At 48.8% G+C, this 27029-nt stretch overlaps 1 protein-coding gene and 7 non-coding genes across 8 annotated transcripts; all 8 read right to left on the bottom strand.

Annotated features, from left to right (window-relative positions):
* Positions 1 to 1825: 1825 nt before the first annotated feature.
* TRNAL-CAG (transfer RNA leucine (anticodon CAG)) lies at positions 1826 to 1909 on the bottom strand. The gene has a single exon. It is a non-coding gene; the product is annotated as a tRNA-Leu (tRNA).
* Positions 1910 to 3491: 1582 nt separating this feature from the next.
* TRNAL-CAG (transfer RNA leucine (anticodon CAG)) lies at positions 3492 to 3575 on the bottom strand. The gene has a single exon. It is a non-coding gene; the product is annotated as a tRNA-Leu (tRNA).
* Positions 3576 to 16290: 12715 nt separating this feature from the next.
* Positions 16291 to 16374, bottom strand: TRNAL-CAG (transfer RNA leucine (anticodon CAG)). Its single transcript has one exon. It is a non-coding gene; the product is annotated as a tRNA-Leu (tRNA).
* Positions 16375 to 16449: 75 nt separating this feature from the next.
* On the bottom strand, positions 16450 to 16533 carry TRNAL-CAG (transfer RNA leucine (anticodon CAG)). The gene has a single exon. It is a non-coding gene; the product is annotated as a tRNA-Leu (tRNA).
* A 3556-nt stretch (positions 16534 to 20089) lies between these two features.
* LOC149362945 (uncharacterized) lies at positions 20090 to 21007 on the bottom strand. Its single transcript, XM_089569841.1, has one exon. It carries the CDS (start codon positions 21005 to 21007, stop codon positions 20090 to 20092), a length of 918 nt encoding a protein of 305 aa, XP_089425967.1.
* Positions 21008 to 21468: 461 nt separating this feature from the next.
* TRNAL-CAG (transfer RNA leucine (anticodon CAG)) lies at positions 21469 to 21552 on the bottom strand. The gene has a single exon. It is a non-coding gene; the product is annotated as a tRNA-Leu (tRNA).
* Positions 21553 to 21627: 75 nt separating this feature from the next.
* TRNAL-CAG (transfer RNA leucine (anticodon CAG)) lies at positions 21628 to 21711 on the bottom strand. The gene has a single exon. It is a non-coding gene; the product is annotated as a tRNA-Leu (tRNA).
* Positions 21712 to 21788: 77 nt separating this feature from the next.
* TRNAL-CAG (transfer RNA leucine (anticodon CAG)) lies at positions 21789 to 21872 on the bottom strand. The gene has a single exon. It is a non-coding gene; the product is annotated as a tRNA-Leu (tRNA).
* Positions 21873 to 27029: the final 5157 nt, after the last annotated feature.

Raw genomic sequence — 27029 nt, 5'->3', positions numbered from 1 at the left:
TGCCAATTCGATACCAAAAGGCGGTGGTAGCAAAACGTATAATTTGCACCTTTTCTTGTTCACGCTTGACGAATATTCAAAAATTCTGGACAATTTTTTCGTATAATGTAAGATTTCGCAATAACGGTCAATATATCTGCAGATCACTCGACGGCAGTCTTGTATTTTTTTTTCTTTTAGCGTTTTTGCTATCGTCAAACGCGTTCCTCATTGGTTTTATAGGACAGTCTTAACTGTTCAATGCGATCGACGGAAACATTTTATAAGAAAGTTCTTGCTACATACCAGAAGAATGGACCACACCTTCAGTGCTTCCATAACAATATCTTACATTTTTTCTATTTTCAGAATTTGTGTGCGAGAATGTTGGACATGTGTTGCGCACGAGTCAGTGCATGCCGGCGCTTGACACCGGATAGTGCTCAGTAGATAAAGATGGAATGGTTTGAAGCAAGCTAAACTCCTAGTTTTCTGCTCGGGATCTGCAAGTATTTGCATACTTGGCATGTGGCTTATTTATTTATTTATTTATTTATTTATTTATTTATTTATTTATTTATTTATTTATTTATTTATTTATTTATTTATTTATTTATTTATTTATTTATTTATTTATTTACACTACATCCAAATGCCCCAATTGCGAGGGTATTCTCCTCTACGAAGTGCAACCGCACTCTTACGCGTCTTCCATTAGAATTTACTGAAAAACTGCATTTAAAAGTAAGCGCTACGTATTGGCGGTTTTCACAAAATCGACGCCACGCTGCGGCGGCGCTTCGATCCCGTTCCAGCCAATAGCGTCGGATGATCCTCGTGACCCTGCTATAACCCTGCTAGTGTGCCAAAGCAGGGAGTGGTAGCTGAAAGGGGATAATCCCTGAACTCTATGGTCCACGATAGACCCATCTCTCCATTGTCCGCTCCCTGCATTGTCACCCTAGCAGAGTGAAGAGAATAGGCCGACGCCCTTGGCTGGAAAAGCAGAGGCGCTCTTGAGTTGCATTCGACTGTAGTCTACGCAGGATCGTCGAGCGCGGAAACGCGTCATTTGCTTCGTTGCGTGAGTTGTTTTTCGGCACATTCAGACCTTACAGAGTTTTGCTGCAAAATATATCTTAGGAGATCTGTTACACGGACGTTTCCATGGTAACGCGGTAAAAAAGTCGCTAAGTGCCGTCTCGTGTGTTTTCTGGTGCATGCTAGTAATACGCAGAGAACATGGGAACAGGAAAGTTCCTCATTGTAGTGGAACGCTTGCAGAATGCAGTTCTTATCAAGAATTGAGCCTATATTTAGTTGCTTTGATCAAACAAGAAGAGGTTATGCAAAAACGGGCGCATTTCAAGCACGAGGAGTTTTGCCCACCATTGCTTCTAAAATGCCCTCATTCCAGTTCAGTTTGGTTTGTTTTAACCCTTCGTTATTGCGCTGTGCCCTCACTGTCACTAGAATCGGTCAGTCAGACACGCGGACGGAAAGAATAGGATAGAATCTCACGAAGACAATTATTTCATAGCGGCCTTACATTTATTACATGCATTTCATCCACTGCCTACAAATAAACTGAAAGCACGAGGCCCGGTTAATTGCCACCCAGAAAACAGAGCGCCGAAAAAGGCGACGTCATTGTTACCGATCTTCACCTGTATACGGTTATTAATCTAAATTCATATTCGAAGTTGCACGTTGTCAATGAAATTTATGAGCACAAAAAAGGGCAAAACGGCGCACGGATAGTGGGAGAGCTGGTGCAACGGTCGCAATGAGATCGTTGCAGAGTAAAGCCTTCCTTTTTGGTCTTGCGGGCATAAAAAGAATGTGATGTCAGAAGTGGGATTCAAACCCATGCCCGGAAGACCGGACTGCGACCTGAACGCAGCGCCTTGGACCGCTCGGCCATCCTGACAGAACATTTTTTTTCTTTATTTTCGAGATTGACATGAAAACAATAAGACCACTTCAGCTACACTTGAGCTGATACGGGTGAAGTTAAAATTTCCTAAGTTTCACTAGATCATCTAGTAGTGTTACCCACTGGGGTGGGTCACGCTGCGCCTGGTAACATTCCCGCAGATAAACAGCACTTTCAACAAAGTTCTCACGTGTACTGCGAGTGTTTATATCCGCATGCCTTACTTGCATTCACGTTTTCCACAAGCTGTGGAGGCCAAGAAGCATTAATAAGTCATAGGGCACCTCATTGCGATCAACTGGTAGAAATCTGATACCATAAGGGTGCAGAGGTAGTTCTTTCTTGATGGTTCTCTGCAGGACATCCCAGAAAAGTATGGCGTCCCAGCAGTCTAGGAAAACATGTTCAATTGTCTCCGGCTGCTTACATAACAGGCAGTTTGTTGTCCATGGGACAAAGATTCCTTTTTTTTTAATGCAGCCAGGTTTTAACGGGTAGTGTATTAGAGTGCAATTTGAAAAAGAATGTTTTCACTGTCGGCCGCACCGGCATCATTTTCACCCGTTTTAAAATATCCTGCCCTCGGCCTCCACGGTAAGGCGCACGATACAAAGGTGGCGGCAGCATAATATCAACCAGACTCTTATACAGCTTCTTTTTGGGAACGTTATACAGGTATTCTAGTGAAAAACGCACTTCCAACAACCTGAAGGAAAGGACAACCTCACGCAAATATCCGTTTGCAGCACCACACATGTTTTCACACGATGACACTATGATTCCGGGGAGCAGCCTTTGCAACCGCATTTGCATAACAGTTCTCAAAGATATATCATTTTGATCACGAAGCAAAATAAAGCGCGACACCACTTGACGCAAAAACAAATAAACCAGTCCAACGCCACCGCTTTTGACTGAAATAAACAAGTTTGTTCGCCTGGTTTTCTCCCAGGTCGACGCCCAAAGAAAAACTGCAAACACTCGATGGATTTTTTGAATATTGCTGCGCGACGCACAGAGCACATTCATCACGTAACATATCTTAGAAATCAAGAAAACATTGCTCACAAAGGCACGTGAAAAGATTGACAGCTGCCTTCCTTGCCACGCGTCCGCTTTCTCTCTTGCCTTTAACGTCTCCTCGTTCCAGTGTGTGCTGGGATCGCGATAACTTTTTAGGGGCACCCCAAGGTACCGCGTCGGTAAGTCAGTCCATTGCAGTCGAGAAAAAAAATGTGGTGAAATATCCCATTCCCCATGCCAATATCCTGAGCTTTTTCCCCAGTTTATCTGACATCCAGTTTGGTCGCAGAACTTTTCGACCACATTCGTAGCTTCACGAATGCTGTCTCTGTTTGTGCAAAATACCGCTATGTCGTCCACGTATGCAAGGATTTTCACTTCGGCTGCCTGAAGCTTGAATCCAGAAATGCAGTCACTGTTAAGAATGGCCAAGCACAACGGCTCGAGATATACTGCAAAAAGCAGGGGAGAGAGCGGGCATAACACGAGTGCAGTGAGATCGGTGCAGAGTAAAGCCTTCCTTTTTGGTCTTGCGGGCATAAAAAGAATGTGATGTCAGAAGTGGGATTCGAACCCACGCCCGGAAGACCGGACTGCGACCTGAACGCAGCGCCTTGGACCGCTCGGCCATCCTGACAGTTTTTCTTTTCTTTATTGCCTTCAAAGGCGTTGGACTACAGTGCATTACAACATATGTGACTCTTTACATGGCTATTTACATGGCTACAGCACTCCTCGCTTCCAGCGACCATTCCAACTTCTTCAGTTGGGATAGATTCTGGAAAAGGGATACAATTTCTTCGTCAAAACCTCGGTCTTTTAACACATCGTAAATTTTCAGGACACTCTCAACAAAATATTGATACACAGATCTGGCTCCAGGATCGCAATGGCGATATGCCATAGCACTACGCCACACTGCATGCAAGCCAAGTAGAAAAATGGTGTCATATGGAGCTCCATCGTCTTCGACAGGCAGAAACCTAATGCCGTGCGGAGTGAGCGGCAAATCTTTCTTTATGGTTCGCTGCAACACGTCCCAAAAGAAGATTGCATTATTACAGTCGACAAAAACATGGTCAATTGTTTCTTCCTTCCTACACAGAATGCAATGGGTGCCCCACGGGACGTACATGTCTCTCTCATGTAACCAGCTTTTAAGGCGGAAGCCTTTAATGTCTCATCGTTGTAAGCAGCAGTTGTCGACAGAAAATGTCACGCTTTTCAATTGGTGGAAACGGTCGTGACGTCACAGTGCGCGAATTTCAAACGGTGCCAATTGCACTTTGGCTAGTAACAATACTGTGAGACAGGAGACAGAGCGCAGGATGGAGCGAGCTTTAATGGCACCCGCAAGTATGGCGACCAACCCTTCGAAGAAGAAGATGATCGATGATGATGGATATGTACAGATGAAGACGAAGGTCGCATGTTGTGCTTTGAGCGATGATGATGGATATGTACAGATGAAGACGAAGGTCGCATGTTGTGCTTACACTTTCTCCCCTCGCGTACGAAAGCGACCGGCCCGGGCGCAGATTAGAGCACAGTAGGGCGACGGGTAAAGGGTTTGAGGCGGGAAACATGAACAATCTCGGCACCTCGGCAACGACGATCATTAACAGGATGAACAGGGGCAACGCGATAGTTCACCGGGGACGTTTGTTCGAGTACAGTATACGGACCAATATAACGGCTCAAAAATTTTTCACACAATCCCGGGGTACGCACTGGAGTCCACAGCAGTACCTCATCACCAGGGTGAAAAAATATGGCACGGTGGGAAAGATCATAGGTGTTTTTCCGGGAGGCTTGGGAGGCGTCGGTATTCAGGCGGGCAATGGCACGGCAGTAGGTAAGAAGAGAAGTAAACTGTTCGTGAGAGAGTCTGGAAGAGGTTGAGGGGGCGGAGAAGAAAGACGCTTCGAGGGTGAAGGTAGGTTGACGTCCATACACAAGGAAGAATGGGGAGAAGTTGGTGGTTCTTTGCACGGCGCTATTGTATGCAAAGGTAACGAAGGGAAGCATGGTGTCCCAGTTGGTGTGGTCGGGCTGGATGTAGGTGGCTAGCATATCGGACAGCGTGCGATGAAAGCGCTCTGTGAGCCCATTGGTCTGAGGGTGATAAGCTGAAGAGGTTTTGTGCACGGTTCTGGAGGCGTGAAGAACTTCGGCAAGGATGCTGGAGAGGAAGGACTTGCCGCGGTCACTAATAAGGACACGAGGAGCTCCATGGCGCAGAAGGATGGCGTTCAGGAAGAAGTGGGCGATCTCTGAAGCAGAGCCGGAAGGAACAGGGGCCGTTTCAGCGTATCTAGTTAAGTGGTCGATGGCAGTGACGATCCAACGGTTGCCCGTTGGTGTTAATGGTAAGGGACCGTAGAGGTCAATCCCAACGACTTCAAAAGGGGAGAAAGGACAGGGGAGAGGCTGTAGAAGGCCCGCAGGGGCAGACGTGCTCCGTTTACGACGTTGGCAAGAGATGCAAGACGCAATATATTTTCCAACAGCGGTTGAGAGGCCAGGCCAAAAGAAACGGCGCTTGATGCGGTCATAAGTTTTCTGAAAGCCTAAGTGGCCAGCCGGGGGGTCATCATGAAAGGCCTGCAAAACTTCTCGGCGAAGAGAACGAGGTACGACAGGCACCCATGAGTCACCGAAGGGGCTGTAATTGTGCCAAAGAAGGATGTTGTCGAGTAGCTTGAAAGAGTTAAGTTGGCGACGTAGGCGGGCATTCGGTGGCCGCGTAGCACCGCTCAGACGGTCGATAAGAGTCCGGCAGTAAGGGTCGGCCCGCTGCGCTAGGCGAGATCGCCAAGACTGGGAGCTGGCATGAAGTCAATGGGTGCGGCGGTCAAGGTTGAAATAGCCGTCGAAGGGGTAGTTTGGCAGTTTGAGGATGCGGAGGGCACGGGTTGCGGATGCGGAGGTTGGGTTTGGGCGAGGGGACAACGAGATAGCGCATCGGCGTCCTGGTGTTTCTTGCCCGATTTATAGGTGACGGTAAAGTCATATTCCTGGAGACGGAGAATCCAGCGGCCGAGGCGGCCGGACAAGTTTTTCTGCGAGGACAACCAGCAAAGGGCATGATGGTCAGTGACAACTGTGAACTGGCGGCCGTACAAATAAGGGCGAAATTTCTGAATGGCCCAGATAACAGCGAGGCACTCTTGCTCAGTTATCGTGTAGTTCTGCTCCGCTGCAGTCAGTGTACGACTGGCGTAGGCGATGACTTGCTCGCACGAAGAGTGCTGCCGCTGCAGAAGAACTGCACCAATGCCGTGTCCACTGGCGTCCGTGTGTAAAATCGTTGGAGCATTGTCGTCGAAATGTGCCAGTATCGGATCAGATGTGAGAGCCTTCTTTAAGGTAGTAAAAGCGACCTCACAGGCCTCAGACCAAACAAACGGCTGGTCAGCGCAGAGGAGCTTATGCAAAGGGGCCGCAATAGAGGCAAAGTTGCGTATGAAGCGCCGGAAGTATGACGCTAGCCCCAGAAAACTGCGCAGGTCTTTGACGCGCGATGGGCGAGGAAAATGCAAAACTGCAGCCACTTTGTCGGGATCAGGCTTTACACCCTTCTGGCTAACGACGTGACCGAGTACCTTGATAGAAGTGGAAGCAAAGCAACATTTCTTGGTGTTTAACTGTAGGCCGGCCTCAGAAAGTGCGCTTAATACTTCATCGAGACGAACAAGGTGTTCAGAAAAAGTCGAAGAAAAAATGACTATGTCGTCGAGGTAGCATAGGCACGTTTTCCACTTCAGGCCTCGGAGAACGGTGTCGATCATGCGCTCGAACGTGGCCGGAGCATTGCATAGGCCGAACGGCATAACGTTGAATTCGTATAATCCGTCGGGAGTGGCGAAAGCAGTTTTTTCCTAGTCGGCCTCATGCATTGGTATTTGCCAGTATCCGGATCTTAGGTCGAGACTAGAGAAAAATTGTGCACCTTGAAGACAGTCGAGGGCGTCATCAATCCGAGGAAGCGGATAAACATCTTTTCTAGTGATCTTGTTAAGGGCGCGATAGTCAACACAAAAGCGTACTGAGCCATCCTTCTTTTGAACGAGCACAACAGGCGAAGACCAAGGACTCGAAGAAGGGCGTATGATGTGGCGCTTGAGCATGTCGGCTACGTTATCTTGAATAACCTTGCGCTCACTAGAAGACACACGATACGGGCGACTGCGAATGATGCCCGAACCATCTGTGTAGATGCGATGCTTAGCTGCGGTGGTTTGGCTCAAGGTTGTTGCCTGGGTATCGAAGGAATGTTGGTCAAATGTTTAGGGGAATCCCCCAAGGTGGAGTAGATTTGTAATAAGGGAGTAATTACTCATTGGCATCCACCCAAGCGCAGCCATACGGCTACAAAGGAAAGCTATACAGCTTTCTCAGAAACTTCGTAGTTAAAGAAAAATTCGTCCTGGTCCGGGGTTCGAAACCGGAACCACCGCCACACCGGAGCAGTCGCTCTACCAATTGAGCTAACCGGGACGGCAAGCTTATGGTAGGGCGAGAGCGAATTGATCAGTAACTCGAAGTGGGAAGAGTGTTGGTCAAATGTTTAGGGGAATCCCCCAAGGTGGAGTAGATTTGTAATAAGGGAGTAATTACTCATTGGCATCCACCCAAGCGCAGCCATACGGCTACAAAGGAAAGCTATACAGCTTTCTCAGAAACTTCGTAGTTAAAGAAAAATTCGTCCTGGTCCGGGGTTCGAACCCGGAACCACCGCCACACCGGAGCAGTCGCTCTACCAATTGAGCTAACCGGGACCCAAGCGCAGCTCGTATGGCTGCGCTTGGGTGGATGCCAATGAGTAATTACTCCCTTATTACAAATCTACTCCACCTTGGGGGATTCCCCTAAACATTTGACCAACACTCTTCCCACTTCGAGTTACTGATCAATTCGCTCTCGCCCTACCATAAGCTTGCCGTCCCGGTTAGCTCAATTGGTAGAGCGACTGCTCCGGTGTGGCGGTGGTTCCGGGTTCGAACCCCGGACCAGGACGAATTTTTCTTTAACTACGAAGTTTCTGAGAAAGCTGTATAGCTTTCCTTTGTAGCCGTATGGCTGCGCTTGGGTGGATGCCAATGAGTAATTACTCCCTTATTACAAATCTACTCCACCTTGGGGGATTCCCCTAAACATTTGACCAACACTCTTCCCACTTCGAGTTACTGATCAATTCGCTCTCGCCCTACCATAAGCTTGCCGTCCCGGTTAGCTCAATTGGTAGAGCGACTGCTCCGGTGTGGCGGTGGTTCCGGGTTCGAACCCCGGACCAGGACGAATTTTTCTTTAACTACGAAGTTTCTGAGAAAGCTGTATAGCTTTCCTTTGTAGCCGTATGGCTGCGCTTGGGTGGATGCCAATGAGTAATTACTCCCTTATTACAAATCTACTCCACCTTGGGGGATTCCCCTAAACATTTGACCAACACTCTTCCCACTTCGAGTTACTGATCAATTCGCTCTCGCCCTACCATAAGCTTGCCGTCCCGGTTAGCTCAATTGGTAGAGCGACTGCTCCGGTGTGGCGGTGGTTCCGGGTTCGAACCCCGGACCAGGACGAATTTTTCTTTAACTACGAAGTTTCTGAGAAAGCTGTATAGCTTTCCTTTGTAGCCGTATGGCTGCGCTTGGGTGGATGCCAATGAGTAATTACTCCCTTATTACAAATCTACTCCACCTTGGGGGATTCCCCTAAACATTTGACCAACACTCTTCCCACTTCGAGTTACTGATCAATTCGCTCTCGCCCTACCATAAGCTTGCCGTCCCGGTTAGCTCAATTGGTAGAGCGACTGCTCCGGTGTGGCGGTGGTTCCGGGTTCGAACCCCGGACCAGGACGAATTTTTCTTTAACTACGAAGTTTCTGAGAAAGCTGTATAGCTTTCCTTTGTAGCCGTATGGCTGCGCTTGGGTGGATGCCAATGAGTAATTACTCCCTTATTACAAATCTACTCCACCTTGGGGGATTCCCCTAAACATTTGACCAACACTCTTCCCACTTCGAGTTACTGATCAATTCGCTCTCGCCCTACCATAAGCTTGCCGTCCCGGTTAGCTCAATTGGTAGAGCGACTGCTCCGGTGTGGCGGTGGTTCCGGGTTCGAACCCCGGACCAGGACGAATTTTTCTTTAACTACGAAGTTTCTGAGAAAGCTGTATAGCTTTCCTTTGTAGCCGTATGGCTGCGCTTGGGTGGATGCCAATGAGTAATTACTCCCTTATTAGGTATCGAAGGAAGCGGCATGCTTGGTCAAGACGGCAAGCAATTCATCTTTTTGAGTCGGGGTGAGACCGGGGCTGATAGCAGCTGAAATAGATGCAGAGGCAGAGGCAGGGGTCGAAAGAGCGAAGCTTGATGGGGCAGAGGAAAGAACGGCCACAGGTTGAGTGGTATCCACAGAAGCGATGGCTGTGCCTTGACGCAGAAGAATGGGTTCCGGCGTAGTGTTGAAGGCAGTCAGTAGTGAAGACCCATTGGTGAAGCGGAGCAGGGACGCGACGAGAAAGATGCCCCTTGAGAGAACACGGGGGCTTGGTGTGACGAAAACGTCCCCAGCGTTGACGTGGGCAGAAGCAACAGAGAGGACATCTTCGCAGCCGGGGTAAAGTACATGATCAGCGGTGGTAACCAGATGATGAGATGGCAGGACAGAAACGGCTGAAAGGTCGGATCCAGAAGCCTGTAGAGTGGGGGGACAGCAGGTAATTACAGCTTGCGCAGAGTGGAGGAAGTCCCAGCCGAGGATGAGGGGATAAGCACAGGAGGGAAGCACAGCAAATACTATGTAGTGCAGGATGCCGTCGATAGTGACTCGTGCCGTACACAATCCGGAAGGACGCATTGATTCATCATTGGCAGCACGGAGAGAAGGACCACTGTAAGGGGTGCGCACCTTGCGAAGACGAGAACATAAATCAGAACTAATTACAGAAATGGCGGCGCCCGTATCGATCAATGCTTCTACTACAGTGCCTTCAATGTCAACGGTTAACATGTTCGATGGCTGTGCAGGAGGAATTGAGAGGGCGGCGTGCGGTGCAGTTTTACCTCCGGAAACTGCACAATTTAGTTTTCCGTGTGGCCAGTTGTCTGGGAGGATGGTGGACGTAGAGGCGACGACGATCGGCGGAAAGGCGATGGGGAGCGGCGGCGCGACGGCCTGTCGGTCGAGGAGCGGTCCGGAGAGGTAGAGGAATAGGAGGGACGATAATTGGTAGGGTCAGCAAACGGTGGGCGGTAAGCGTACGACGAGTGCGGAGCGTCTTGGGAGAAGTCCCCGTACGATGGGCGACGAGGAGGACTGGAGGCAAACGCCGGACGGTAAGCAGGTGACGAGTACGTAGCTCCGTTGCGAAAGTCTGGGTACCACTCGCGCTCGTCGCGTTGACGCCGACGGCACACACGGGCAACATGCACGCGAATTCCGCAGTAGTGACATACCGGCCGACGTGCAGGCGGACTCCAAACAGGACACATAGCGGGGCTCGGGGACACAGAGACCGGAGTTTGCTGGACGGGCTGTGGATGCGACGGGTAAACAGCAGCAGGAGGCGTCGCAGCAACCTGGGCATAGGTAGGCACAAAACGCGGTACAGGTGGTTCCGCAGCCAAGGGGCGAGTGACCGAAGCGAGCTCGTCTTTGATGAGATCACGCAAAGGCGAGGACGACGGGGCTGGAGGCGGGTGGGAATCAATTGCCGCTAAGGTGGAGCCGTGCAGTTCCTCCCGGATAATGGAGCGAATGAGGGAGCGTAAGTCCACGTCAGGTGAAAGTGGGGTGTGCCAGGTGTCTTTTAATCGAAGCGACTGAAGGTCGTCAAGACGATGGCAAGTTGTTCGGATGTCTTGGACTGACGTTGGATTCTGAGCAGCAAGCGTGTTGAAGGCAAATGACCCAAGCCCTTTCAGAAGATGACGTACCCGATCGTTCTCTGACATAGCGCTGTTGACACGTCGACACAGGGCAAGCACGTCTTCAATGTAGGATGTGTAGGACTCACCGGGTAGCTGAACGCGCGTATCTAGCTTTTTTTTGTAGACAGCGGGGCTTGCACCAGATGTGCCAAAGATTTGTCGTATCTGTGCCGAGAAGTGAGCCCAGTCCGGGATGGCATCTTTGTGGTTGACGAACCAAGTCTTGGCCACGGCAGTGAGGTAGAACGACACGTTTACAAGTTTCATCGCTGAGTCCCAACGATTATAGGCACTGACCTGGTTATATTGGTCGAGCCAGTCCTCGACATCGTCCCCACGAAGACCAGCAAAAATGGGAGGCTCGCGCTGGAGTGTGGTGATGGTCCAAGTGGGGTGTCCAGAAGATTGGGAAGAACCGGGTTGGCTCATCATCGCTGGCTCCAGACGGTTCGAATCGAGAGGAAGAAGAACGGGGGGCCCACCGGGAGTACGAGTGGTGTTGTCGCTGACGGTATCCATCGGTGCGGATGGTACGAGCAGGTGGCGACCGGAACGTAGCTGCAGTCTGGCGGCAGAGAGGACGCAGGGATCGAGAGCACACTCCACCACTTGTGAGACAGGAGACAGAGCGCAGGATGGAGCGAGCTTTAATGGCACCCGCAAGTATGGCGACCAACCCTTCGAAGAAGAAGATGATCGATGATGATGGATATGTACAGATGAAGACGAAGGTCGCATGTTGTGCTTTGAGCGATGATGATGGATATGTACAGATGAAGACGAAGGTCGCATGTTGTGCTTACAATACAACCAATTGAAGGGATCGTATAGTGATGCTCCAAGTAAGTGGGACTGAGCTTAGTTAATTGCTTAATAAACCAATTAGCCTAATCAGCTTTACTAGTCAGGCCATATAAATAAATAAAAGCGATTAAGAAATTGGTCGAGCTCAGGAATCGAACCCCGGTCTTCGGCGTGAGAGACGAGCACGCTATCCACTCCGCCATGCCAGCTCGATGGTTTGGAATGAGCAAAGGCGCATCTAGTGAATACGGTGTCTTCACTCACTCTCATCCTCCTCCATTCCCCTCCGGCGAGGTTTAGGTGTCCACCGACAAATGAGAGACAGATACATTTCCTTTCCTCAAAAACCAATTTACCGACGAGCGAGGCGTAGAACAGAATGGGCGATGGCGTTCTATGGACTCCTTGGCAGCGTTGCAAGACGCTGTCGCGTTCCACTCTTAGGGGCGAAGCTTAACATCTTAACCACACATCAGTGACCACACTTTAGGTCAAAAAAGTGCCCCCCTGAATTTTAAGCCGAAAGCCTTTAATGTCTCATCGTTGTAAGCAGCAGTTGTCGACAGAGAATGTCACGCTTTTCAGTTGGTCGAAACGGTCGTGACGTCACAGTGCGCCAATTTCAAACGGGGCCAATTGTACTTTGCCTAGTAACCATGCAACCAATTGAAGGGACCATATAGTGATGCTCCAAGTAAGTGGGACAGAGCTTAGTTAATTGCTTAATTACACAATTAGCCTAATTAACTTCTCTAGTCAGACCATATAAAAAAATAAAAAACCTAGTAAGAAATTGGTCGAGCTCGGGAATCGAACCCCGGTCTTCGGAGTGCGAGACGAGCATGCTATCCACTCCGTCATGCCAGCTTTTTTTTTCTTTATTGCATGAATGAATACATCAATAAAATATCGTAGTTGTCGTGCCCCTTGGCAGACAACCGTGTCTAATGGACTTTCATTAACACAAGTTGGTCCATCAGACTCAATACATCATCCGCGCAATCTTGTTGCTTCAAGACTTCTCTTAACTTATACACATGTTCCACAAAATAGCCACATACCGATCGTGCATCCAAGTCACAATGTCTTACAGCCATTCTACTCCTCCAAATGCTGTGAAGGCCCAATAACATAATCTGGTCATACTGTGCAACATCACTTTCAGTGGTCAAGTACCGAATTCCGCGCGGTGTCAATGGTAAGTCCTTTTTTAGGGTTCTTTGCAAAACATCCCAGTAGAACACCGCATCCCAACAATCGAGGAACACGTGTTCTACTGTCTCCGGTTTTCTACACAGGAGACAGTTCGAGCCCCAAGGAACAAAAAGCCCCTTTTCCTCTAGCCATGTTTTTACTGGTAGCGTTCCTGTGTGTAATTTAAAAAAGAATGTTTTGACGCCAGGTGCAACAGTCATCTTTTTAACTCGCCTGAGAACGTCTTTCCCAGGGCCTTCACAGTATAAGGTTCTGTACAGTGGCGCTGGAAACAACTGTTCAATAAGATCCTTGTATAAGCGCTTCGGCGTTACATTCGCTACATACTCTAGCGAGAACCGCACTTGCAAAAACCTGAATGACCAGACAACCTCTCGCAGGAAGCGAGACACTGTGTACCGTCGAGCATTGCACGAAGAGACAATGAATTCTGGAAGTGCACTGGATAACATGGTTTGTATGAATGTTCGCAGGAAGGGGTCATTTTGGTCACGCAGGAAACAAAACCTTAAAACAACCTGCCGTACATAGAGATGCATTAGAGACAGTCCCCCGACCTTTACTCTCCGGAAGAGATTATCTCTGCGAATTCGTTCCCAATTGGACGCCCAAATGAAGACCGCAAAAACCCGATGAAACCTTTGGATATTGGTTGGTGCACAATATAATACTTGAAGTAAATACATGATCCTTGCCACAAGAAAGGTGTTACATACAGTTGCGCGCGCGAAAATAGAAAGATTACGGCCCATCCATCCCTTGGTCCGGTCCCGCATTTCTTCCGCTTTTTCATTCCAGTAATTGGTATTTTCCCCATATCTGTCCAGCGGGACTCCCAAATAAACTCCGGGAGTTGTAGCCCATCGGACCCCGCAGAACAATTCTGGTTCCAAGTCCCATTGCCCATGCCAGACTCCGAGACATTTATCGAGATTAACAGCGCTACCAGTTTGCCTGCAAAACCTTTCGGTTACTTGTAACGCTTCTACAATACTTTTGCGATCTTCACAAAAGAGGGCAACATCATCTGCATATGCCAGTATTCGCACCTCACACGCTCCCAACCTAAATCCTCGGATGTGCTCGCTCGCAGTTATCATCCTACAAAAAGGCTCCAAATAAATTGCAAAAAGTAGAGGGGACAGTGGACATCCTTGTCGAACAGAAGCCCTCACATCAATTCTTTCAGATAATATTTTGTTTACCATAAGTCGTGTCGAGCAACATGCATAAGCCATTTTTACCCCATTGAGAACAACCGAACCAATACCAATATGTTCCAACAAACAATAGAGTATTTCATGAGACACCCGATCAAATGCTTTTTCAAAGTCAATTTGAACCATAGCCACTTTCTTATTTAAAGCATCGCAGCACTCGAGCACGCTGCGTGCTACATGAATATTCATGTAGCATGCCAGCTCGATGGTTTGGAATGAACAAAGGCACGTCTAGTGAATACGGTGTCTTCGCTCACTGCCATCCTCCTCCCTTCCCTTCCGGCGATTTTTATGTGTCCACCGAGATATGAGAGAGAAATACATTTCCTTTCCTCAAAAACCATTTTACCGACGAGCGAGGCGTAGAACCGAATGGGCGATGGCGTTCTATGGACTCCCTGGCAGCGTTGCAAGACGCTCTCGCGTTCCACTCTCAGAGGCGAAGCTTAACATCTTAACCACACATCAGTGACCACACTTTAGGTCAAAAAAGTGCACCCCCCCCCCCTGAATTTCGACGGGTGTCCACCGAGATATGTGAGACAGTTACTGCGTAATTTTCTTTCCTCAAATACAATTTTCATTTTCTTCTTACGGGCCATCTTCGTCTTTCTTCTTTCACTTCCACTTCCTCCGTTCCTCTACGGTGCGGTTCAGGTGTCCACCGAGATGACAGAGATTTACTGCGCCATTTCCTTTCCTCAAAAACCGTTGCGTTGAAACGGCAAAGCATCGCGCCGAACGGGTGGTGGCGTTCCGTGGACTCCCTGGCAGCGCTACAACATGCTGTCGCGTTCCACTCCTAAAGGCGAAGCTTAAGCTTAAGCTTAATTAGCAGTTAATTAGTATTCAGGCATTAATCAGTAATTAACCATTAATTAGTGATTTGTCATCACTTAGTAATTAGTACTCAATTACATGTGACGCCACCAGTGCCACAGAAGCACTGAAAGTGGTGCGGAAAACGCTTTCGCCTCTACGCACTTTAGACAGTCAAAGTGCCCCCTGAATTTTTAACAGGTAAGGTACCTGCGCGCGTAAAAGAGGGCAGCAATAATCCACACTCGAATGACTCCACGAACACCCCTTGCAAGGTCACAGCGACACCAGGTTTAAACTCTTTGTAAAAAGCGGCACTCAGTCCATCTGGACCTGGCGATTTTCCAAGGTTTAGTTCGTCGATGGCTCTTTCGACTTCACCAACGGTGATATCTCTTTCGAGTGCCGTTGTAGTATCAAGGTCCAGCCTAGGCATTACTGTGAAAAAACCTTCTTCAATCCCCGGTTTATCGGGTAATCTGTGGCCGAACAGTTCCGTGTAGCAATCCTCAAATGCGTTCTTAATACCAGCTTGGTCATGCGTTGTTTTCCCCTTGTAATCTATCTCTAATATCTCTTTAGCTCTAGCATATGCTTTTTCGTCTGACCAGGCACGCTTAGTTGGAGCCTCACCCGCCAGTAGCTTTTCTCCCCGTGCACGTATTATTGCTCCTCTATACTTATTTTCGTCTAGTTTCTCAAGCTTTCTTTTTATTGCTAGTATTTCCTGTCCGAACCCGCCGGGGAGTTGGGCTTCTATTTGAAGCAGCGCTTCTAGCTCCTGTCTGAGGCTTTTCTCTTCCTTCTGCGCATTACGCTTCAACTCGCCCCCTCTTTCTATTGCTTTCATTTTAACCTTTTGTTTAAAGGTTTCCCATCGTTCAGTTATGGTCCTTCCGTCTGATGTTAAAAGTGCGTGTAATTCTTCCTTCGTTCCCAAAACAAACGCGTCACCATTCAACAAATCCGCGTTGAGTTTCCACAAGCCCCATTCAACCTTCTTCCTTTTCTTTCTACCTAGTGATACCATAACCAAACTGTGGTCACTAAATGAAACTGGCTCCACCACATAGTCCTCACAGTTAGGAGCAAGTGGTGACGATATGTAAACACGATCCAATCTAGCACGGCTAGATCCTTGATAATGAGTGAAATGTTGACGCTTGCCCCCTCTTGCCAAATAGGCCCCATCCAGCAAGTCTACCTCATTTATAAGGTCTGTCAGATATACCGCACTTGCATCTCTGCAGGTGTTGGCTGGCGTTCTGTCCTCCATTTCGCATACACGAGTGCAGTGAGATCGGTGCAGAGTGAAGCCTTCCTTTTTGGTCTTGCGGGCATAAAAAAGAACATGATGTCAGAAGTGGGATTCGAACCCACGCCCGGAAGACCGGACTGCGACCTGAACGCAGCGCCTTGGACCGCTCGGCCATCCTGACAGAACGTGGGTGCATTGAGATCGGTGCAGAGTGAAGCCTTCCTTTTTGGTCTTGCGGGCATAAAAAAGAACGTGATGTCAGAAGTGGGATTCGAACCCACGCCCGGAAGACCGGACTGCGACCTGAACGCAGCGTCTTGGACCGCTCGGCCATCCTGACATTTTTTTTTCTTTATTGCCGGGCTCCGACACGGTACACAAACACTAAAGGAAATTTACATTGTACCCCTTTCAGGTGGTACTCACACTCAACCGTCTGCTGCAGGCATCGTCATGCTAAAAGCCCTTTAAGGACACCGAAGGCTCTACCCTCGAGAGCCACTCAGGAACGTGAGCAGCCGTTTTCTGTATTTCGACAAACCAGTGCACACTCTCGCGGAAGTAAATTCGTGCAGGCCTCGCATCCGGTTCACAGTGGTATCCAGCCATTCGTGAGCGCCAAATAGCGTGGAGGCCCAGCAGCAGTATTGCATCATAAGGCACTCCCTCTTCGTTCTGTAGAGGGAGATACCGTATTCCATACGTGTCTAGAGGCAAGTCTTTCTTCAGCGTTCTTTGCAAGACGTCCCAGAAGTAGACGCCTTCCCAGCAGTGCAAGAATACATGATCGATTGTCTCTGGCTTCTTACATATCAGACAATCTGAACCCCAAGGAAGAAACATTCCCTTTTTCTCCATAAACACTTTCACGGCCAGTGTTTCTGTGTGTAATCTGAAAAAGAAGCTTTTGGCTGCTGCTGGTACCTGCATTTTCTTCACCCTCTTCAACACATTACCGCCCTGGCCTCCACGGTATATGGCCCTGTACAGTGGTTCAGGCAGAACAACATCTCGTAAATCCCGATAGAGTGTTTTCTTTTTTACAGTAGAGAGGTACTGCTGCGAAAAACGAGCAGCTAGAAATCTAACACTCATAACCACTTCTCTGGTGTAGCCAAAAATACGACCTTGAATGTTATCTGTTCCAACAATCCATTCCGGTAATGCATGGCCCAGCCTTACTTGACAGATTGTGCGCAAGAACGGGTCACTCGCGTCTCGAAAGAATAAAAATCTGCTGACGATTTGGCGCAAAAACAGATGGCCGAGCCCTTGTCCTCCGTCTTTTACACTTCTGAACAAATTTGTCCGGCTGCATCGTTCCCAGCTCGAGGCCCAGACAAACACAGCAAAGATGCGGTGCAACTTCTGCACGTTAAATCGCGAACAGTGCAGTACCTGCATCACGTACCACAACTTGCTGATGAAGAATAAGTTGCACACTGTAGCTCTGGCAAATGTAGATAACATAGCCCCTTTCCACTTGCCAGCTTTTGCCCGGGTGTCTTCCAGCTGCCTTTTCCAATGCGGTTCGCTATCTCGATAACATTCGAGTGGGACACCTAAGTACTTCACTGAGGTCGTCACCCAGGACACATTCGCAAAGTTAACAGGAGTGGCTGGCCACTCACCATGCCAGAAGCCAATACATTTGGCCCAGTTGACTCGACTTCCTGTCGATTGACTAAATTGCCGAACACAATCAATGGCCTTCCTTATGCTCTCATAATCAGTAGCGAAAACAGCTACGTCATCCGCATAAGCCAGCAACTTAATTTCTGTCGCTTGTAACTTAAATCCTTGAATACCGTCATTCTGTATTATGCTCAAACACAGGGATTCTATGTATACACCAAACAAAAGAGGGCTTAGGGGGCAGCCTTGGCGCACCGAACGCTTCACGCTTATGGGGGCCCCCAGACTCTTATTTACTATTAGTCTCGTTGTGCAGTTTCGGTACGCCATGGCCACTCCCTTCCTGATGACTGACCCGACATTCACGTGATCCAAAATTAAAAACAAAAGTTCATGTGCCACGCAATCAAACGCTTTTTCCAGGTCTAACTGAAGGATAGCAACAGGACTGTTCGTAACATGACAACACTCAAGAATACATCTTTCTTTATGAATATTAGACACAATAGAACGACCTTTGATGCCGCACGTCTGATGAGAACCAACTATCACATTCATTACTCTTTGTAACCGCCTTGCTAGCACCTTCATGAATATCTTGTAGTCCACGTTCGTAAGTGAAATCGGCCTGTAGGCTGTAACATGCTTTAACTTTTCACTATCTTCCGTTTTCGGAATTAGGACAGTGTAAGATACCCCAAAGGAAGGAGGTAGTGCTTTTAATTCATATGCGTCATTAAAGAGTACCGTTAACAAAGGGGAAATGTCGTGCTTAAAGGCTTTATAGAAAGCCGCACTTAAACCGTCTGGTCCAGGCAACTTACCCGAGTTTAAATTTTCTATTGCTGTTTGCACTTCGGATTCAGTAATTGGTGCCTCTAATCTCTGTTTCTGTTCGTCGCTCCTAGAAACCTTCCCCTGAATGTGTCGATGTCTACGTCGTGTTTTGCGAAAAGCGACTGATAGAATTCAGCAAAAGCTTGCTTTATATGCGTTTCGTCATCTGCTACGACACCTCCCAATTCAATTTTATCAATCCTATTGCGCTCAGCCCGTGCTTTTTCCATGCCCAATGCTCGTTTTGTTGGTGTTTCACCGAAAACCGCCTCTTCGGCTCTCGCACGCACCAGCGCACCGCGATAACGCTCTTGTTCCATAACTTCAAGCTTTGGTTTAATTTTCTTTACGTCATCAATCCACTTACCAGGAGCTTTACTCTCCTGCTCAATTAGTTTCCGCAGCAGTTCTCTTAAATCCTTTTCCTTAATTTTTTTCTCTTTTTTCAAGCAGCTAGCCTTTTCAATTGCGTATATTTTAATTTGCTGCTTACATAGTTCCCACTGCTCCCAAAACTTTTGTCTTGAATTTGGCTCTACTTTGCCAATTTCTTCTTTTATATTGTCACAAAAACGTTCACACTTTAACAGCTTATCACTAAATTTCCACAAGTACCAATTAAAAGCATTGTCCCGTTTTGCTGTTCCTATCCTACACTGTACCAAACAGTGGTCCGAGAAGGACACCGGTTCAACCTTGTAATTGTTGCATTTTGGCAGCAGGTCTACCGCCATATAAATACGGTCTAGGCGTGCGTGACTCGTCCGCTGAAAGTGCGTGAATTGCACACCCCGCTCACCCTCTAAACAGTCAGCCACATCTTCAATATTCCATTTTTCCACTAACTCGGACAGTCTTTCGGTACTTATGTCTCTGAATATTCTATCACTTGTTTTGTCACGCGCAGCCAAGACACAGTTGAAATCACCCATGACGATCATTTGCCTTTCGACAGTGAAGTACTCCTCAACTTTTCCAAAAAAGGCTGCCCTCTCGTCAACTTTGTTAGGTGCGTAAAGGCAGATTATTCTCCACTCCACATTCATGTAAGCATAATCAAGCACAATAAATCGTCCATGAGAACATGTTGCAAAAGCCTGAACAACCAGGCCCGGCAGCTTTTTGACGAAGAGCACACACCCAGCCGACGTTCCAACTGCATGAGCCACTACTGCGTAATACCTACACGTGAAACGCTGCACCATGCTCCCGGTCTCTTCCTCCCCATCTACTTTAGTTTCTTGCACCGCCAACAGGTCGATGTCATAGTCTGTTATAAGTCGATATACTTGACTCTGTTTTCTTTTACCCGCCAACCCCCTTGCATTAAGTGTGGCTATTTTCAGACAACATAGCGGAGCCATTTCGACAAAAAGGTGTAGAGACCGAGAGCATGGCGCTTATCTCTCACGTCCAGCGTATCGCTAGACGCTTCGTGTGACGCCAGGGTCCTCAGGTCGGTCGCCATGGCCTTGCCTCAAAGGTGAACTTGCGGCGACTCGTCTTTCAGATGAAACGTTGGGGCGCGGCTTGAATGCAGGCCGCCGGGCCTGCGCAGCTTTCGTTGGAGGCTCCTCTGCAGTGGTGGTAGTATCGTTGGTCCCTTCATTGAGAGTCAGACTGTGAGGGCGCTTGACGGGAGCACTAACGCTCGCCATGCGGCTGTCGCCGTCATCAATGCCCTCGTCGCTGCACATAGGTTCGGGAACCTCGGTTTTTGAAGCACCTGCAGATCCGCCGTCCCCTGCCGTTTCGGTGGCCGCGGCGCCTGGAAGTTCAGGCTCCTTCCCTTGGTCGCTGGGCGTCTCGGTGTCTTCCGCGGAAGCAGCTGAGGAGACGGTGGCTGCTGCTACCTTCTCCGCTCCCCCTGCCCCCTTAGCCGCCTCCTCAGCTTCAGCGGCATCCATTTGCAGCTCCGCCTTTTCGTCCTCCAACGCAGCTCCCGTGGCCGATGCGTAGGTGCGAATGCAATCAGCCTCACCATGACCGAATCGCTTACATTTCTGACAGCGAGGAATTTTGCATTCCCGCCGTACGTGTCCAGTGCCACGACAGCGCAGACATTGCATTGGCCTACCAGGCACAACCACAAGCGCAAGCTCTCCTGCCACCCTCAGCTGATGAGGAATGTCTTCGACTGTTACGCCTGGCTTCATCTTCAATAAAACAGTCCTTGTAGTAGAAGCCTTTTCAGTCATTCCTTGAACTCGCCACCGTTCACGGGTCACTGCGGTGATCTTTCCGAACGCTGCAAATGCCGTTCTGATGTCCTCGTCATCGACGCCGGGCAGCATCCAATGCAGCCGTAGTTTGACATGCTGGTCCTCAGGGTCGATGATCATGCACCGCCCCCCTTTCACTTGCATTTCCTTCACGGCGAGCAGCCGCTTGGTTGCCTCGGGAGTGCTCAGGGTCACCGCCCATACGTGGTTAACCTGGTACGCCCCCACCGCTATCACGTCAGGGAGAGTTTCGTTCTTGACCAGGGCATCGCGGAAGTCTGCAACTTTGAAGGGCCGCAGTCGCACATCGCCATGAAGAAAAACAGTATTTAACACCACCCGTCCGGTAGGCAAAGTTGGGAAAAGAACCTGATACTCGTTATCAGCAGTTTCAGCAATCCTGTTTCCGCGGCCGGCACGGGCCGCAATCGCTGCTCCAGTGGAGCCCATTCTACAAGCGTCCGTCACGCTCGGTGGCCGCAAGTAGAATGACGGCCATCCTGACAGAACACGAGTGCAGTGAGATCGGTGAAGAGTGAAGCCTTCCTTTTTGGTCTTGCGGGCATAAAAAAAGAACGTGATGTCAGAAGTGGGATTCGAACCCACGCCCGGTAGACCGGACTGCGACCTGAACGCAGCGCCTTGGACCGCTCGGCCATCCTGACAGAACGTGGGTGCATTGAGATCGGTGCAGAGTGAAGCCTTCCTTTTTGGTCTTGCGGGCATAAAAAAGAACGTGATGTCAGAAGTGGGATTCGAACCCACGCCCGGAAGACAGGACTGCGACCTGAACGCAGCGCCTTGGACCGCTCGGCCATCCTGACAGAACACGAGTGCAGTGAGATCGGTGCAGAGATGAAGCCTTCCTTTTTGGTCTTGCGGGCATAAAAAAAGAACGTGATGTCAGAAGTGGGATTCGAACCCACGCCCGGAAGACCGGACTGCGACCTGAACGCAGCGCCTTGGACCGCTCGGCCATCCTGACATTTTTTTTTTCTTTATTACCGACTTGGCCGGGCAAACAAAACAAAAATACAATGACATGAAAATAAAAGCACAGGTCAGTTTCTAGCTAGTGCACGATGATAAAATGGGTTAAATGATTTTAGTTGGTCGAGGACAGGCAGCCACTCAGGCTGAGGAGCTTGCTGTCCGAAAACTTCCTGAGTATACATGATGCTCTCAATGAAATACTGATGAGCCGGATTCACAACAACATGTTCATGCCTGACATCCATTCGCGTACGCCATAGGCTGTGCATGCAGAGCAACATTAGCAGGTCGCAAGGCACTTCACCTGGCTCTGCACATGGTAGGAAGCGTATTCCAAAAGGAGTCAGGGGGAAATCTTTTTTCAGTGTGCGCTTCAACACATCCCAAAGAGAAACAGCGTCATGACAGTCGAGAAAGATATGTTCTATAGTTTCCACTTTCTTGCAAATAAGACACTCTACTGACCAAGGTACAAAAAGGCCTTTGCTTTGCAACCATGGCTTCACTGGGAGGGTTCCAGTATGCAATTGAAAAAAGAAAGACCGCACTGAAGGCTTCACCTGCATTCTTATGACTCTTTTTAGCACATCCCTTTCGGGACCCAGAAGATATGCACTGCGATAAATAGGCACTGGCAGAAACACATCAAGCAGGTCCTTGTACATCTTTTTCCTTGTTACAATGGTTAGATATTCATCGGAAAATTTTGACCGAAGAATACGGACTGCTGCAACAACTTCTTGCAAAAAAGCACTTAACCCACTCCGCCCTGCAGACATGGATGACACAACATAATCAGGCAGTGATTCTGACAATCGCACTTGTATAACAGTTCGCAGAAAATCATTATCTTGACGCAAGAAAAAGAATCTAGTGACTATCTGTCTCAGAAATAAATTTGATAACCCTAGCCCCCCGTTCCGCACCTTGTGGAACAGATTGCATCGGCTGGTACGTTCCCATGTTGACGCCCAAATAAATGTTTGGTTTTGGTTTTGTGGGGTTTAACGTCCCAAAGCGACTAAGGCTATGAGAGACGCCGTAGTGAAGGGCTCCGGAAATTTCGACCACCTGGGGTTCTTTAACGTGCACTGACATCGCACAGTACACGGGCCTCTAGAATTTCTCCTCCAAAGAAATTCCAGCCGCCGCGGCCGGGGTCGAACCCGCCAAATAAATGTTGCAAACACTCTGTGCAACCTTTGCACTGAAGTCCTTGGCAAAGTTAACGCTTGCAGAACGTAAAAAATCCTCGCTATTAAAAACATGTTGCACACCGTAGCTCTTGCAAACATGGAAAAGTTGTGACCGCCCCATTTGCTTGTCTGAGCTTTGACTTGTTCGGTTTCATGGGCCCAATATTCTTTGCTTTCTCTGTAGTTGGTTAGCGGCACGCCGAGGTACTTTACTGGCGTGTCTACCCACTTCATTTGACAGAATACTTCTGGCGTGGCCTGCCACTTTCCATGCCAAAAACCAAAACATTTCTGCCAGCTTATCGCACAGCCACTTGCATCACAAAAATTTACGGCTTCTCTCACCACTTCTTGCACGCTTTCCTGGTCTCTGCAGAACACTGCTATGTCATCTGCATATGCCAATATCTTCACTTCAGTAAGACAAAAGGCGTAACCTCGAATGTTTTGCGTAGTTAACAGCTTTAAACAAAAGGGCTCCAGGTAAAGTGCAAAAAGCAGTGAGAAAGAGGGCAACCCTGCCTCACTGACGACAAGACAGGAATACTATTACTCAGGCGGTTATTAATTATGAACCTTGATGTACAGCCATCATAAACCATTTTCACGCCATCAGTGATGACACATCCCACATTCACATGTTCCAAAAGCACGAACAAAATTTCATGCACAACTTTATCAAACGCCTTATGCAGGTCCAGTTGCATCATGGCGACACGACCCTCCGTTGCATCACAGCATTCAAGGACACTCCTAGCTACGTGTATGTTAGTAAAAATGGATCTGTCTTTTATGCCGCAGGTCTGGTGTGGGCCAACAAGGGTTTTAATTACTGTTCGGAGTCGTCCGGCTAGCACTTTCATATATATTTTGTAGTCTACGTTAGTTAAGCTTATTGGGCGGTAACACTCAACTGACTGCAACCTACTAGGGTCGTACGATTTTGGGATTAACACCACGTGGGAAGTTCGAAAAGACGGCGGAGTTAACTTTCTTTCGTAACACTCGCTTATTACGCGCTGCAATGCTATTGCCATTTCTGTTTTCAAAGCCTTGTAAAGTGCGGCACCGAGGCCGTCCGGCCCAGGCGACTTGTTTAAGCTCAGCTGCTGTATTGCAGCTTCGATTTCTGCTGCCGTTATGGGCTCCTCAAGTACCTGCGCCAGGTCCTCCTCGACTCTTGGCATTAGCGACATGAATGCAGTTTTGTAATGTTCAACATCAGGCGTTTTAAGGCTGAACAAGTTTTGGTAATATTCCAGAAACGCCCTTTCAATCACCTCAGATTCGGAAGTTACGTCATTGCGATAACAAATTTCCTTTATCTCTTTCGAAACTGCATACTGTTTTTCGTCGCTGAGCGCCCTTTTTGTGGGCGTCTCCCCAAGCCAAAATCTTTCACTGCGCGCCCTTATCACAGCACCTCGATATTTCGTTTCATCTATTAGTTCAAGCTTAGTTTTGGTCTCTTTTATTTCTTGTCTGTACAACCCCGGCTTGACGCCTTCCATGCTGAGCATGAATTCAAGCTCGGTACGAAGTTCCTTTTCTTGCTGTTTTTCTTTACGCTTTAAAACACATGCTCTTTCTATAGCGGCCACTTTCACGTCGCATTTAAATTGTTCCCTTGTTTGTATAAAGTCTGTCTCTTTTTCTAGCAAGCTTTTGACTGAGTCTTTTAGTTTCTTGCTAAACTCGTCCTCTTCCAACAATGAGTCATTAAATTTCCATAATTCCCAACTAAACTTGACAGTCCTTTTCCTCTCCCCAAGTGTGATCACGACTAAAGAATGATCACTGAAGCTGACGTGCACAGTCTGGTACTGGGAACACAAGGGCACAACTTCAGAAGAAACATAAATTCTGTCCAGCCTTGCGTGACTAACGCCTTGGAAATGCGTGTACTGTGCTTGTTCAGAACCTTGCATTATAATGCCAATGTCTTCCAATTCTGCCTCATTAATTATCTCAGAACAGCAGCTCGGCACTCGTGTCCTGCAGGGTTTTGTTCGTTGTTCTATCTTCAGGTCTACACACACAATTAAAATCTCCAAGCAATAGTATACGCTTTTCTGTCAGCAGGAAAGGTTGAACACTGCGAAAAAAGGCATCTCGTTCGGGAATTCTATTAGGTGCATATACACACACAGCTCTCCACTCTACACCAGAAAAGTAAAAATCGCATGCTACAATCCGGCCACTTTCACAGGAAAATACAGTTTCCACGGCGACTTTGCCGTTTCGAGTTAGAATCAGACACCCTCCCGACTTTCCTTCTGCATGGCACACGCAAACACTGAACTGTGCACGGTAAATTTCTGCCATCGCATCTGTCGACTCTTCGCTTTCAATTTTTGTCTCTTGAACAGCCAACAGATCGATTTCGTTTTCGAACAAGAGACGTTTAAGCTGATTTTGCCTTCTTCGCGCAGAAAGACCTCTCACGTTCAGTGTGGCAATACGCAAGCTAGATGTTAGTTGAGACGCCATCTAAATGGTTGGGATTCGCCGCTCTCGAAGTGACATCGGTTTGCAGCTCACCTCATCAAAAAACCTTCCAGCTTGCAAAGTACGGCAGTGTCAGCACTGAACCCGATCGAAGACCGGGTTACCAACACGAAGACCCCGCAAGGCACCTCCGCTAAGGCGGAGGGACGCCCGACGAAGTCCTACGATCAGGAGGGATGTTCGGCTTGGGCTTGTAGGCCGCGCGTCGAACAGGAGGAGCTTTGGGAAGAGGTTCCTCATGGTCCGTCCCGTCGTAGCTCGTCGCCTTGTCATCAGCTTCGTCGTGCGTCCTCTTCGCTGGCAAAGTTGACGCCGCGGGCATCTCCGTGTCAACGTCCTTCTCGTCGGTCGATTCCAAAACCGTCTCAGCTGCACCTACCGCAGCATCATCTGCTTTTCCCGCGTCCGCCTCAGTTCTGGTGTCAGGCACAGGTGGTTCTTCTGAGTTGGCAGCCTCATGTGCCGTGGGAAGCGTTGCTTTTTCTGAGGCTATGCTTTTCGGTACTGCGTCTTCCCGACTCTCACGGGTCGCCTCTACCGCGTCGACTTCGTCCATTATATGCGCCTCAGTAGTATCCCTACGACCAGGACCAGCTACGGTAGCATATGTTCGCACGCACTGGGCGTCGTCGTGGCCGAAGCGACGACAGAGCCCGCAACGTGGCACACGGCACTCCCGACGTATGTGTCCGGTGCCGCGGCACCGGAGGCAGAGCGGAGCTCTGCCAGGAACGTGGACGAGTGCGACGTCCTCTCCAACACGCAGCTGGTGCGGTAAGTCCTCGATGGTAACGCCCACCTTCAGCTTCAATGTCACTGAGCGCGTAGTAGACGACTTGTCGACGCAGCCTTTGACTCTCCACTTGTCCCGAGTTATGTCGGTCACTTTTCCAAAGCCGCCAGAGCTGCCTTCACGTCGTCATCTTGCACGCCGTGTAGCAGCCAGAACAGCTTCAGCCTGACGCCCTGGTTGCGTGGGTCAATGACCACGCAGCGGTGGTCCTTGACGTTGAACGCCTCCGCCTGTAGCATTTTGTTTTTTCCTTCTTCGTTGCAGAATGTCACGGCCCAAACATGATTCATCTGATATGCCCCGAGGGCAACCACTTCCGGCAGCAATGACAGACGCTCAAGAGCGTCACGAAAGTTTTCAACACGGTATGGCCTGGCTTGGACGTCGCCATGCAAAAAAACAGTATGCAAAACGCTCGAACCTGTTGGCAAATGCGGCAAAATCAGCTGGTAGTCCTCGTTCGGTTTTATCGTACTCCTGATACCGCGGCCCGGCTGGGCCGCTAAATCCGCTTCTTGGGAGCCCATGATACACACGTCCGTCACGCTCGGTGGCCGGAAGTCGAATCCCACCGCTCGGCCATCCTGACAGATTTTTTTTTTATTCCCTGCTCAGACACTTACATCACAAGAAAACAAGAAAAGTATACACA

Source organism: Amblyomma mixtum, chromosome 2 (genome assembly GCF_055824585.1).
Source record: "Amblyomma mixtum isolate Tamu chromosome 2, ASM5582458v1, whole genome shotgun sequence".
NCBI classification, from domain to species: Eukaryota; Metazoa; Arthropoda; class Arachnida; order Ixodida; family Ixodidae; genus Amblyomma; species Amblyomma mixtum.
Note: the sequence above shows the minus strand (reverse complement) of the source record. Positions and strands in the feature narration are given on the sequence as shown.

Bases quoted from the DNA above. Each gene is read 5' to 3' on its own strand.
- LOC149362945 (XM_089569841.1), bottom strand. From the start codon at position 21,007: ATGATCATCGACCCTGAGGACCAGCATGTCAAACTACGGCTGCATTGG.